General features: G+C 40.6%; 1 protein-coding gene across 4 annotated transcripts in view; it reads right to left on the bottom strand.

Moving 5' to 3' along the window:
* slc11a2 (solute carrier family 11 member 2) overlaps window positions 1-12,337 on the bottom strand; it is a 212,569-nt gene that overhangs the window by 146,185 nt on the left and 54,047 nt on the right. For all 4 annotated transcript variants that reach the window (XM_051672313.1, XM_051672310.1, XM_051672311.1 and 1 more), the window contains exon 3: window positions 1,251-1,384. In XM_051672313.1, coding sequence (XP_051528273.1) covers window positions 1,251-1,384 — 134 coding nt within the window. The remainder of the gene's footprint in view (window positions 1-1,250; window positions 1,385-12,337) is intronic.

Genomic DNA, 12,337 nt, shown 5'->3' with positions numbered 1-12,337 from the left:
CAAAATTTCCTAAATATGTTCAAAGAAATTGTCCAGCATTATTTGTTTGCTCAAAGAAGGCCAGTCTATTTACCAGATCAGCAAAAAACTCAACATTCCATCCTCCACAGTTCAGTATATTGTATTAAAGTTCAAAGATGAAGGACTTGTGAATAAGAACAGCAAAGACAGCCAGGAGATTGGACAGGATAATTGTGAGTAACAGAGAGAAATAGGCAAGAAAGAGCAGCAAGGATTGCCTAAGTCATGGGTTTTCAAACTGGGGATCCCCATGGGGCTGCAAGGGGGTGCTAGTGGTTCTGTGGAAAATTTCAGAGAAGTGTAAAAAATTTCTAAAAGAAAAGATTTACCAAAATTTAAATAATTACCATTTTATTCAGCTTTCTAAAGACTAAAAACAGATTTCAGTAGAATTGAAAATGTCTTCAAGTTTATACATTTAACAGTACTGCTCCCCATGGCTCAGTATCTAGCCTGCTCCGTGCATCCACGTGAGAGCTAACAAACTCATTGACTATTTATACACAGACACTAATTGCAATTTAAAAAGCAACAGGTGTGGGAAATTAACCTTTAATTGCCATTTAAACCTGTGTGTGTCTGTAACAAGGCCAAACATTCAAGGGTATGTAAACTTTTGATCAGGAGCCAAACAACTATGTGATAATAAATGGCTTCATATGATCACTATCCTTAAATAAAATACATGATCAGTCATATTTTCAAAATCAATGCCAAAATTTCACAATTTCTGCCAGGGTATGCAAACTTTTGAGTGTAATATATATATATATATATATATATATATATATATATATATATATATATATATATATATATATATACACACACACACACACACACACACACATATATATATATATATATATATATATATATATATATATATATATACACACACACATATATCTCGATAATCATTGGGAAAATCTTCTGATTATTGATGCGTGAAAAAGACAAGCCTAATATCTAACAAAGGTTTTCTAGTTCTGCTGACATAAAATGACCATTAATTGAACTGACTTAAAAAGTGTTGCAAAGATGATACATATATTTTAAGTAAATCCAATACATTTTTTTTAGGAGGAGGAAATTCATATGGTTTTGGAATAACATAAAGGTGAGTAAATTATCACAAATTAAAAATTATAACAAAAATAAAAACTGTGGGCAACTCTGCCTTGATGGCTACCCAATATTCCAATTGTTCAGTGTTCTGATCACAGTACCTTTGTGACATCATCGGGAATGGGAACCTTCTCCTCAAAGTATGTGGAGATGGGTTCATCCTGCAGCACGGGAGATGCAGGGCTGTAGAGGTCAGGACTCGCCTGGGTGGCCCCATTCTGCTGAGGGGGGCTTTCTGAAACACACATTCAATAAGCCTGTAGTTCATGCGATTATGGTTTATTACCTGTATGTTGAGCCATATCTCTTTATGGCTCATAAAGATGCGCAAGGTGCACCTGTCACTCGCACCGGTGCACCAAAATAATTTTCCACATTCACACGCACTAATTTTTACTCTCAAATGCAAATGGAATGCTTGCACCATAGAGCCCTGCATTATTGGGTCTGTTAGTGTCAGTCGTGTGTAAAAATGTGATGTCAGTTTAAGATTTATTACAGGAGATTTGATAACTCCAGTCATAAATGGTTGAGTAGAATGAACTGGTTTATGTCTGCTTGTTAGAATTTGAGGACTCTGCAGAATGTTTTAGTGCTTTTGACATGACATAAAACGTCATCAGTTGAAGGGTGTGTGTCTAACATGAGTGCGTTTCTGCAATTTCTTCATCACGTGGGTAATTTTTAACTGCTGCCTTGCATTTGACTCTCAATGCCCAAATTGAATTAAATTCCAGACGCAGTTTACGGTGCAACCAAAATACCAATAAGCAGGAGGGGGAAAATTAAAAATTTTGATTTGATTCATAGTGCGGAATTGTAAGTTTAAAAGTTGAAATACACCGGGGACTCTTATTTTTTTATTTTTTTCATCATCAACCGGTGATCATTAGTGATAGCTTGTCATAAATTTCCGATATGGCTTAATGAATGTGAACTGCACTTAAGTGCATCATGTTACAGGTATGTGAATCTCAATTTTGTTTTAACTTACAGAATGTCAAGTTTGGTTTTCCTGAATATTAAAAAAATAAATGGTCCCCCTTTTTTTTAATATAAATATATTTTATGTTAGCTAAATACAAGCCTATTCATAAATGTAAATTCTCAGAAGCAAACAGCTCATTTTGATCTTTAAATATCAATCAAAAATGTACTTGGTCTACTTTGCAAGGTGGTCCAGCAGATGGAAATAACTCCAAAAAATCAGATGGTTTGTAGAAGGAATAACAAGTTTAATTGGTAAAATTTAATTAATGAAGTAAAATCAATTGTAATGAACACTGAATAACTGCAAAATAATAAAGAAATACATTTTGCATATTGAGTAAATAGGTCTTAAAGATATAACCCCTAAACCAAGTCTATAATATGTTGTCTCATCTAATGAACAAAGTAAAAAAAAGGATTAAGATAGACTGAGGCCTCAGAGATATAGTCAATGCAGAGAGCAAGGAGAGAAGTGCTGAAAAGATATTTGTCCAAATCAATATAATACAAATCTGTGTGCGAGCTTAGTTTATTTCAATGTTTTTGTTCAAGCAGAGAAAACAAAATATTCAGCCTTGGGTCTCAATGACATTCAGGGCCTAAAACGGCATGAACAGTTCTATTTAAGACATAAAAATGTTTATCATACAGGGCTGTAGAGCTACAAAAAAATCGGTTTGTGCAATGAATGAATTTACCACAATAGCACCCATGCGACACAGTTTTGCATGTGTGTGAGACAGAGCCGCTTGTTTGTGTGAAGTGAGAGTTTGTTTGTGTGTGAGGTTAATAGATGGCACATCGCTATTTTACTTGGAAGTTGTAGTCTATTGTGCGATTAAAAATCATGTCCCGGCTGCGTAGAGTCCATACATCCAACACCAATTCCCACAATTCCTAGGGAACAATCCCATAATTCCTATGCAGTTGCCTCTATGCCATTTCCTCAGCAAGTCGAGCGAGTCAGATGACAAGAAAATTAAGCGGTATTTTCAAGTGCTCAACCAAAACCCCAAATGAGCCCACAAGGAAGAAATGAAAGAAGCAACACTGCCAAATTAAAGGAGAAATGAAAGGAAAAATGTATAGATACAACGCCTAGTGGAAAAAGGATTTTCCTTGGCTAACATTCGATGCAAGACAACAACTCTTGTTCTGTTACTTGTGCATAGAGGCACCAGAAAAGATTAGAGTAGGCAATCCTTATGTAACGGGTAACAGCATTTTAAAAAGGGATAACATAAAAAAAAATAAATAAAAAAAAAAACACAGCACTTCCCAATGCCACACCAGGAGATCAAATAGGAAAGAGTGGCCAGCAGACATGCTACGCACTCACACACTCACACACACAATACACTAAAGCAATGATGCGACTGTTGAGGAGTCCAGTAGAGGAGTGTCACAGTTTGGGTGAGTTTGCTGGTTTGCAAATAAGAGTTCTTTCATTAAGTGATGTCTGCCCACAGACTCACAGATTTGTCCTGCTAATTTGAAGTGTAATAAATGGATGTTGTTTGGATTGTGATTAATGCTATTGGGCAATTTAAACAAAATTGACTTGATGTTAAGCAAGAGGTGTTATGTTCCTGCAGGCTGCCATTTTGGGCAAATAAAGAAAATGATTGTCTGAAAATATTTCTTGTCAAGGTTTGGATTTTGTGTGCCCTGTATGCAACATTAATGTCCTTTGCCAGTCAAATGCCTGTTTAAGTGATTAACTGCACTACTTGTGGTTGTTTTCAGAGATGGTAACAGACGTTTTATACTTGTGCTACAATTGTGTGGCCTGTGCTACAAAACTTTCAACCTTTGTAGCACCAGTGCTATGTGCAAAAAAGTTAATGTACAGCTCTGTCATAACCATAACTAATTCTAGCACTTAGGTAGGTATCATGGGTAACAAACATTTAAGTCACTGGACACTGAATAAGAAAATAAATACTTTATATCCCTGCATACATTTACAGTATTATCAAGTACATTGATGAAATTAATGTATAAATAAATGATTACATGAAGGTGCATGTGGTGGTGGGGGCATGGTCGAGCGCCAGTTTGTGAATGGGGACCGAGATCGGGAGATGAGAATGGCGCAAATTATCACCTGTCAATGATTACCTCTAACACCTGTTTCTCATTGCAGTGAGGGCATGAGAGGGATTTAAGAGTGAGCCAGATGCCGGAGAGGGAAGAGAGAGTTTGACACACACAGCAGAGTGTTCAGGTGTTTTGTGTTGTGCTGAAAAGCAATTTCTGTTATAATTCAAATAAAGCTCAAGTGGATTGTTGAACCGGTCCCCACTTCCTCTTCAGACAACAAACTTGTTACACTGGTGCCGAAACCCGGGAAACTTGTAGGAAGAGGTGCCGCCATGGCGTCCTCACCGCTGGGAGAAGTCATCAGAGCCCTTGCCGACATGCAACAGACACACCATCAGGCCCTCCTGGCCAAGGAGCAGCACTTCCAGGAGCTTCTCCAGGCCCAAATGGAGGACCGGCAGGCATTGTGGAGCCCGGTAACCCAGGAAAGGTTCTAAGCCGTGACCCCGGTGGCAGCAATGACTGTCTCATAACACATGTGGGCCAAAATGGGACCCCAGGACGACCCAGAGGCGTTCGTGGGGCTCTTCGAACAAACTGCTACTGCCTCTAGATGGCCGAAAGCCCAGTGGCCGATTCGGCTGCTACTACTGCTATCTGGGGAAGCTCAGCTCGCAGCTCAGCAACTCCCCGCTGACAACCGACTGACGTACGAGGACCTGAAGAAGGCCATCTTACAACGGGTCGGCCGCACTCCAGAACACCGCCAGCGTTTTCGCTCCCTCACGCTCGGCGAGGTTGGCCACCCGTTTGTCCAAGCCCAGCTACTCCATGATGCCTGCTGGAAGTGGGTACTGAGTGCGATGCCGAGGCGGTGATCGATCTGATGGCGCTGGAGCAGTACACCACTCATCTACCAAGGGGAACTACAAAGTGGGTCCAGTGCCATCGCCTGGCGTAGCTGGATGACGCCATCCAGCTGGCAGAGGTACATATGGCGGCCTAACCGGATCCCTGATGCACCGCAGACCGCTGTCAATCGAGCTGGAACATACCGCATACCTGTGAGTATTATGGGGAGAACATACCAAGCCTTGATGGATTTGGGTTGTAACCAAACCTCCATCCACCAATGCTTGGTTGAAGACGAGGTTTTGGGTACATGCCGCCAGGTGAATTTGAGGCGTGTGCAAGGTGATATTCACAATTACCCTGTAGTGACTGTCATTATTCAATTTTGGGGACAAAAGCAGTGGAGGCTGTGGTTAGTCCCTGCCTATCCACTAATCTTGGGTACGAATTGGCTGGCATTTACTACTTTATTGAGGGAAATTTGTGTGGATGGGTCCTGCAACAAAGTGTCTCGGTGTGTGGTTTGCGATTCACTGGCTGGGGAGGCGGAGCAGAGGCTGTCTGCATCAGGATGACATAAGGGAGGGGGAAGTCTCAGCTTTCCCAGCCCTTAGAGGATTCCCTGCATGGGGATTTCCCTCTGGAGCAGATGCAAGACGAGACCCTTAGGCATGCCTTTGATCAAGTGAAAGTGATTGATGGTCAGTGCCTCCAGCCAGACATTGCACTCACATATCCGTATTTTTCAATTATCAAGGAACGGTTGTATCGAGCAACACAGGATGCTCAGACAAAGGAAGATACAACCCAATTGTTAATACCGAAGAGCTGTCGGGAAATGTTATTCCGAACAGCTCATTATAATTCGATTGCAGGTCACTTAAGGCAGGAAAAAACACTGAGCCGTCTAATGGTCAGTTTCTATTGGCTGGGCATTCACGGGTATGTCCACATTTGGTGTGCAACATGCCGTGAATGTCAGCTAGTGAATCCGCCGGCCACCCCAAAAGTGCCATTGCGCCCCTTTCAACTGATCGAGGTCCCCTTCGAAAGAATTGGTATGGACCTTGTCGGGCCATTAGAGCGGATGGCACGTGGGTATTGCTTTGTGTTGGTTCTGGTGGAATACGCAACACGATATCCGGAAGCAGTGCCTCTGCGCAACATTTCAGCACGTAGTGTTGTGGTGGCACTCTTCAGAATAATCTCCTGAGTGGGGATTCCGAAAGAAATCCTCACTGATCAAGGCACAACATTTATGTCACGTACACTACACGAACTGTATGAATTATTGGGAATTAAATTGATTCGGACCAGTGTTTATCATCACCAAACAGATGGCTTGGTCGAATGATTTAATCAGGCACTAAAGAATATGACTCATAAGTTTGTGCAAGAAGATGCTTGAGTGGCTCGAGCCCCTCTTGTTTGAAGTACGAGAGGTTCTGCAAGCCTCCACGGGGTTCTCCCAATTTGAGTTATTGTACGGGCGTCAGCCGTGTGGCGTACTCTATGTCTTACGGGAAAATTGTGAGGAGGAACCTTCAAACAGCAAAAACAAAATTCAATACATTCTTGACCTGAGAGCAAAACTTCACACACTGGGGTGAATAACGGAGGGGAATTTTCTACAGGCTCGAGAACATCAAAGCCGGCTGTATAATAGGGGTACTCAGCTACAGGAATTTACACCGGGAGATAAATTCCTTGTATTACTCCCCACATCGAGCTCTAAATTACCCGCCAAGTGGCAAGGGCCCTTTGAGATCATACGAGTCGGGAGAAATCAATTATGAGGTTAAACGAATGGATGGAGGTGGAGCATGACAGATTTACCACCTCAATCGGTCCCCATGACTTTGGCGATGGTGGTTCCAGAGAGGGAGGAGCTCGGACCGGAGGTGAATTAAAAGCCACCGATCAAGTCACCCCGGCCACTTGCAGAGACCACCTCTCACCGTTGCAGAGAGAATTCTCCGACGTGTTCTCGCCTCTCCCAGGTCATACGAATCTCATAGAGTACCATATCAAAACAACCCCAGGGGTAGTGGTACGTACCTACTGGTTACCCGAGCACAAAAAAAAAAAGGTTCGGGAATAATTAAAGGCCATGCTAGATATGGGGGTAATAGAAGAATTCCACAGTGACTGGGCCAGCCCAGTGGTGCTGGTTCCGAAGAGTGATGGTTTGGTCCATTCTGTGTTGATTATAGCAAAATCAATGTGATGTCTAAATTTGATGCATACCCAATGCCTCAGATTGATGAACTGCTCGACTGGTTAGGCGCAGCTCACTTTAATTCGACACTGGATTTAACGAAGAGATATTGGCAGATCCCCTTTACTCCCATGCCCCATTTGAAAACTGGTTTTTCCACACCTTTTGGCTTACACCAATTTGTCACCCTTTCGGTTTGTTCAGGCCCCAGCCATGTTTCAGCAGCTCATGAACAGAATCTTCAGACCGCACACTGCTGCTTATCTGGATGACATCATTATTTACAGTAACGATTGGCAGCAGCACCTGCAGCATTTGAGGGCTGTCCTGAAGTCGTTGAGATGGGTGGGACTCACAGCGAATTCTAAGAAGTGTGCAATTGGATGGGTGGAAGTACGGTATCTGGGCTTCCACTTGGGTCATGGACATGTGCGGCCGCAAATTGATAAGACCGCAGCAATTGCAACCTGTCTGAGACCTAAGACCAAAAAAGTGGTGAGACAGTTCCTGGGGCTGGCTGGCTACTACAGAACGTTTGTGCCTAATTATTCGGATGTCACCAGCCCGCTAATCTCTGTACATTACTGTCTGGAATAGCGTGAACCCAAATGTCCAGTTCCGAGATGTGGGTGATCTGAAAAACAAGAAGCTGGACAATCAGGTAATACAAGAAGCTGGACAATCAGGTTCAGCACTATATTACATTGAGTTTTTAAAGTTTTCATTCATTATATACATTTTATAAACTATCGGCCTGTTTTCCCACCTTCGTTATCGGCAAAACCCACTATCGGTTGACCTACTAGCAACCACCAAAAACAGCCTAGCAGTCACCTAGCAACCACATAGCAATGCCCTAGCGACCACACAGAACACCCTAGCAATGCCCTAGCAACAACCTTGGAACACCCTAGTGACCACACAGAACACCCTAGCAACTACCTAGCAACCACATAGTCAGCATCCAAAACACCCTAGCAACCACCTAACAACCATTCATAACACCCTAACAACTGCCTAGAAACAACCCAGAACACCCTAGCAACCACCTAGCAACAGAACATCACACAGACTCTTTCAACTTGGGGCAGTTGCTGGGACATTGTTGTGACAAATTTTGCCATGGCAAGCAGAACTTACATTTTCTTCAGAAAATGTACCCATTTAGTTATTAATGGTGCTTACTTTAGCAAGGCATCAATATTAGAATCTCAATTAGTAGTGGTGCTTGCTTTAGCAAAGCATCACTATTATTATCCAAATTATTATTAGTGGTGCTTGCTTTAGCAAAGCATCACTATTATTATCCAAATTATTATTAGTGGTGCTTGCTTTAGCAAGGTACCACTATTATTATCTCAATTCTTCTTCCTCTTCCATACAAAATTTCATGCACTGTTTGTTGTACACCCATGAATGGTGTCAAATCGACTGGCTTATTGACGACACCAGTGCTATGACTTTTCTAAGCGATTGGGCAAACAAAGTCAGAACAACTGCCGAAAAAGTGGCCGAAAAACAAAATCACTGACTTTCAATGGTGGAATGTTCGTGAATTCAAATTCCAACTGTCAAAAATATTAAAGTAATCAAAATCAAGTTGCTCTCTCTCTCTTTCTCCCTCTCTCACATTCTTTCTAAAACTTCAATTTCAATTCAGCTTTATTGGCATGACAGTTTTATAACAGTATTGACAAAGCATTACAAAGTTGTTCCTATATACTGCAGAATTTAAATAAATTAAATGTAAAATATAGTAACAAAAAGATGAAATAATGAAAAAGTGTGAAACATGTAAATACTGTACTAATAAATATTACATAGGGGGAAAAGAGACACACAAAATGGCTTAACTATTTCTAATATTGTGAATGGCAGACACATATTAAGCAGCTAGTATGGTTGTGTTGTCATCTTCTACAATTACATATGCGAGTTCCTCTGTATCAGACAGTTTATGGAATAAATGATGAAATTTTTTTTTTTTTTTTTTTAAAGAAATGTGCTGAAAGTGTGGTACTTTGGACAAATAAAAAGGAAGAGTTTCTCATCTTCTATTTGGTTTGTATCACATTGACTGCATATCCTCTGCTCTCTTGGTAACCAGGGCCTGTGATGTCTTCCTCACTCTATCTCTGGATCATCATCACTTAGTCTATATTTAGACAGAATCTTTCTCTTTAAATTGTTTAATAAGTAATTAGCAAATTTGGTAATTCTATTTAGGGCCAAATAGCACTGAAATTTGTTGTGGAGGTCAAATTCAGTTTTTAATGTTTCATTGTGATCATGTTTTAGGTTTTTGTCAATTTCTTTAAAAATAAGTTTAGATTTGTAATTGGAGTGGATAACAAATTTGCTTTCATTAACAAGTTTCAGATTGAGAATGTTCAGAGGGTGTGTAGGGGTTTCATTGGCAAGGAGGGCTTTATATTTGATAGATTCCGGATCAGACTGTTTGAACTCTTTTCTGAATTTCGACGTTCAAGGGGTATAGACCTAAATCAGCCCTACATGTACTGTTTGAGGAGATTCTTTGTACACCTAAAATGTTTTTTTTTTGCAAATTCTAGTTACATTTTTTCAATTGAAGTTTTATCCCAATGGTGAAAATGTGTCATGGGTCCTCATATTTCACATCCATATAGTAGTATTGGTTTTATTATAGAATTATATAATTTTGTCCAAATTGTAATTGGAAATTTTATGTGACCAAATCGCAATTTGATGGCATAAAATGCCGTCCGAGCCTTTTCAACCAATGTTTTTACAGCAGGGTAAAATCCTCCAGATGCACTTATATCAATGCCCCAGATAACTGTAGGTGGCACTGTGTTGTAGGACCTCTCCTCTGTAAGTTTAGTTTAAATGAGTCCACTCTCCCAGGTTACTGTTATAAACATGAGCCTCGCCTGAATATACAAAAAGAAAATAAACATAATAAATACATTTTTGAAGCCATTCTGTAGTGGATCTACTTTTTTTTTTTTTGTGGATTTTTCCCCTTTTCTCCCAATTTGGAATGCCCAATTCCCAATGTGCTTTTAAGTCCTCGTGGTCGTGTAGTGATTCGCCTCAGTCCAGGTGGCGGAGGACGAATCCCAGTTGCCTCTGCGTCTGAGACCATCAACCCGCACATCTTATCACGTGGCTTGTTGAGCGTGTTGCCACGGAGACACAGCATGTGTGGAGGATTCACGCCACCCACCGCGGCAACCACGCTCAACTCGCCACGCGCCCCACCGAGAACGAACCACATTATAGCGACCACGAGGAGTTTACCCCATGTGACTCTACCCTCCCTAGCAACCGAGCCAATGTGGTTGCTTAGGAGACCTGGCTGGAGTCACTCAGCACGCCCTGGGATTCGAACTAGCGAGCTAGCGAACTCCAGGGGTGGTTGGCAGCGTATTTTACCACTGAGCTACCCAGGACCCCACTAATGGATTTACTTTGATGTTTAGGGTCATTGACCTGCTGCATCACCCAACTTCTACTGAGCTTCAGCTGGCACACAGACACCCTGACATTATCCAGTAGGATATCTTGATAAACTTGGGAATTAATTTTTCCCATCAATGATGGCAAGCAGTCCAGGCCACAAAGCAGCCCCAAATCATGATGCTCCCTCCACCGTAGGGATGATGTTTTCATGTTGGTATGAGGTGCCCTTTTCACTCCATACATAGTGTTGCATGTTCTTCCCAAACAATTCAACCTTAGTTGTTTCATCAGTCCAAAAAATATATTCCCAGTAGTGTTGTGGAGTGTCAAGGTGGCAAACTTCAGGTGTGCAGTCCTAGTAGAAGTTGGGAGATGCAGCAGGACAATGACCCTGAACATCAAAGTAAATTCACTACAGAATGGCTTAAAAAAAAAAAAAGAAAAAGAAAAACAACCTTTTGATGAGGCCCAGTCAGAGCCCAGACCATAACCCAATAGAGATGCTGTGGAATGACCTCAAGACAGCCATTCACACCAGACATCCTAAGAATATGGCTGAACTGAAGCAGTCCTGTAAGGAAGAATGGTCCAAAATTCCTTCTGAACATCGAGCAGGTCTAATCCGCAGCTAGGAAACATCTTGGTTGAGGTTATTGTTTCCAAAGGAGGATTGACCAGATATTAAATCCAAGGATTCACTTATTTTTTCCACAGCACTGTAAATGTTTAATGGGATTTGTTCAACAAAGACATGAAAAATTATAATTGTGTATTGTTAGCTTAAGCACATTGTTTGTCTATACTTGTGATCTAATTTTCATCAGTCACTGTTTATGACCAATGAATGCAGAAAACCATCTAATTCCAAAAGGTTCACATACTTTTTCTTGCCACTATGTATACACTACCGGTCAAACGTTTTGAAACATTTACTCATTCTTTATTATTTTTTTATTTTTTTTTCTCCACATTTTAGAATAATAGTAAAGTCATCAAAACTATGGAATAACCAATGGAAATATGGGAATTATGTTGTGACTAAACAAAATCCAAAATAAATCAAAACTGTGTTATATTTTAACATCTTCAAAGTAGTCACCCTTTGCCTAGAATTTGCAGACATGTACTCTTGACATTTTCTCAACCAACTTCTTGAGGTATCACCCTGGGATGCTTTTTAAACAGTATTGAAGGAGTTCCCATCTATGTTGGGCACTTTTTGGCTGCTTTTCTTTATTACTTGGACCAAGTCATCAATTTCAAAAACTTTATTTTATTTTTATTTTAGTTTTATAATGAAATAAATTAATGTGGTGGCACAATTACATTTTTGTCTACAAAACTAATTTCAAACATTTAAGCATACGCCTTCAGATCAAAAGATCATGAGAAACATTTCAGTCAAGTGTTTCAAAACTTTTGACTGGTAGTGTATGTAGATGCCCCCTTCCCGGTTTGCTTAATATCTTTTTCAGTTGCATTACACTTGCATGTTGTCAAAAGTCTGGCGAGTAAACAAAACTTTTCTAGGCAATGGCAATTTTTTCTCCAACGTTTCCATAGATGGTTGTATGATCTTCTATCTCTTATATTTGTATAAATTCTGAAAGGGGTGTGTAAAGTTCTGAGAGAAAAGGGGGA

Source organism: Myxocyprinus asiaticus, chromosome 35 (assembly GCF_019703515.2).
Source record: "Myxocyprinus asiaticus isolate MX2 ecotype Aquarium Trade chromosome 35, UBuf_Myxa_2, whole genome shotgun sequence".
Taxonomy (NCBI): domain Eukaryota; kingdom Metazoa; phylum Chordata; class Actinopteri; order Cypriniformes; family Catostomidae; genus Myxocyprinus; species Myxocyprinus asiaticus.
Note: the sequence above shows the minus strand (reverse complement) of the source record. Positions and strands in the feature narration are given on the sequence as shown.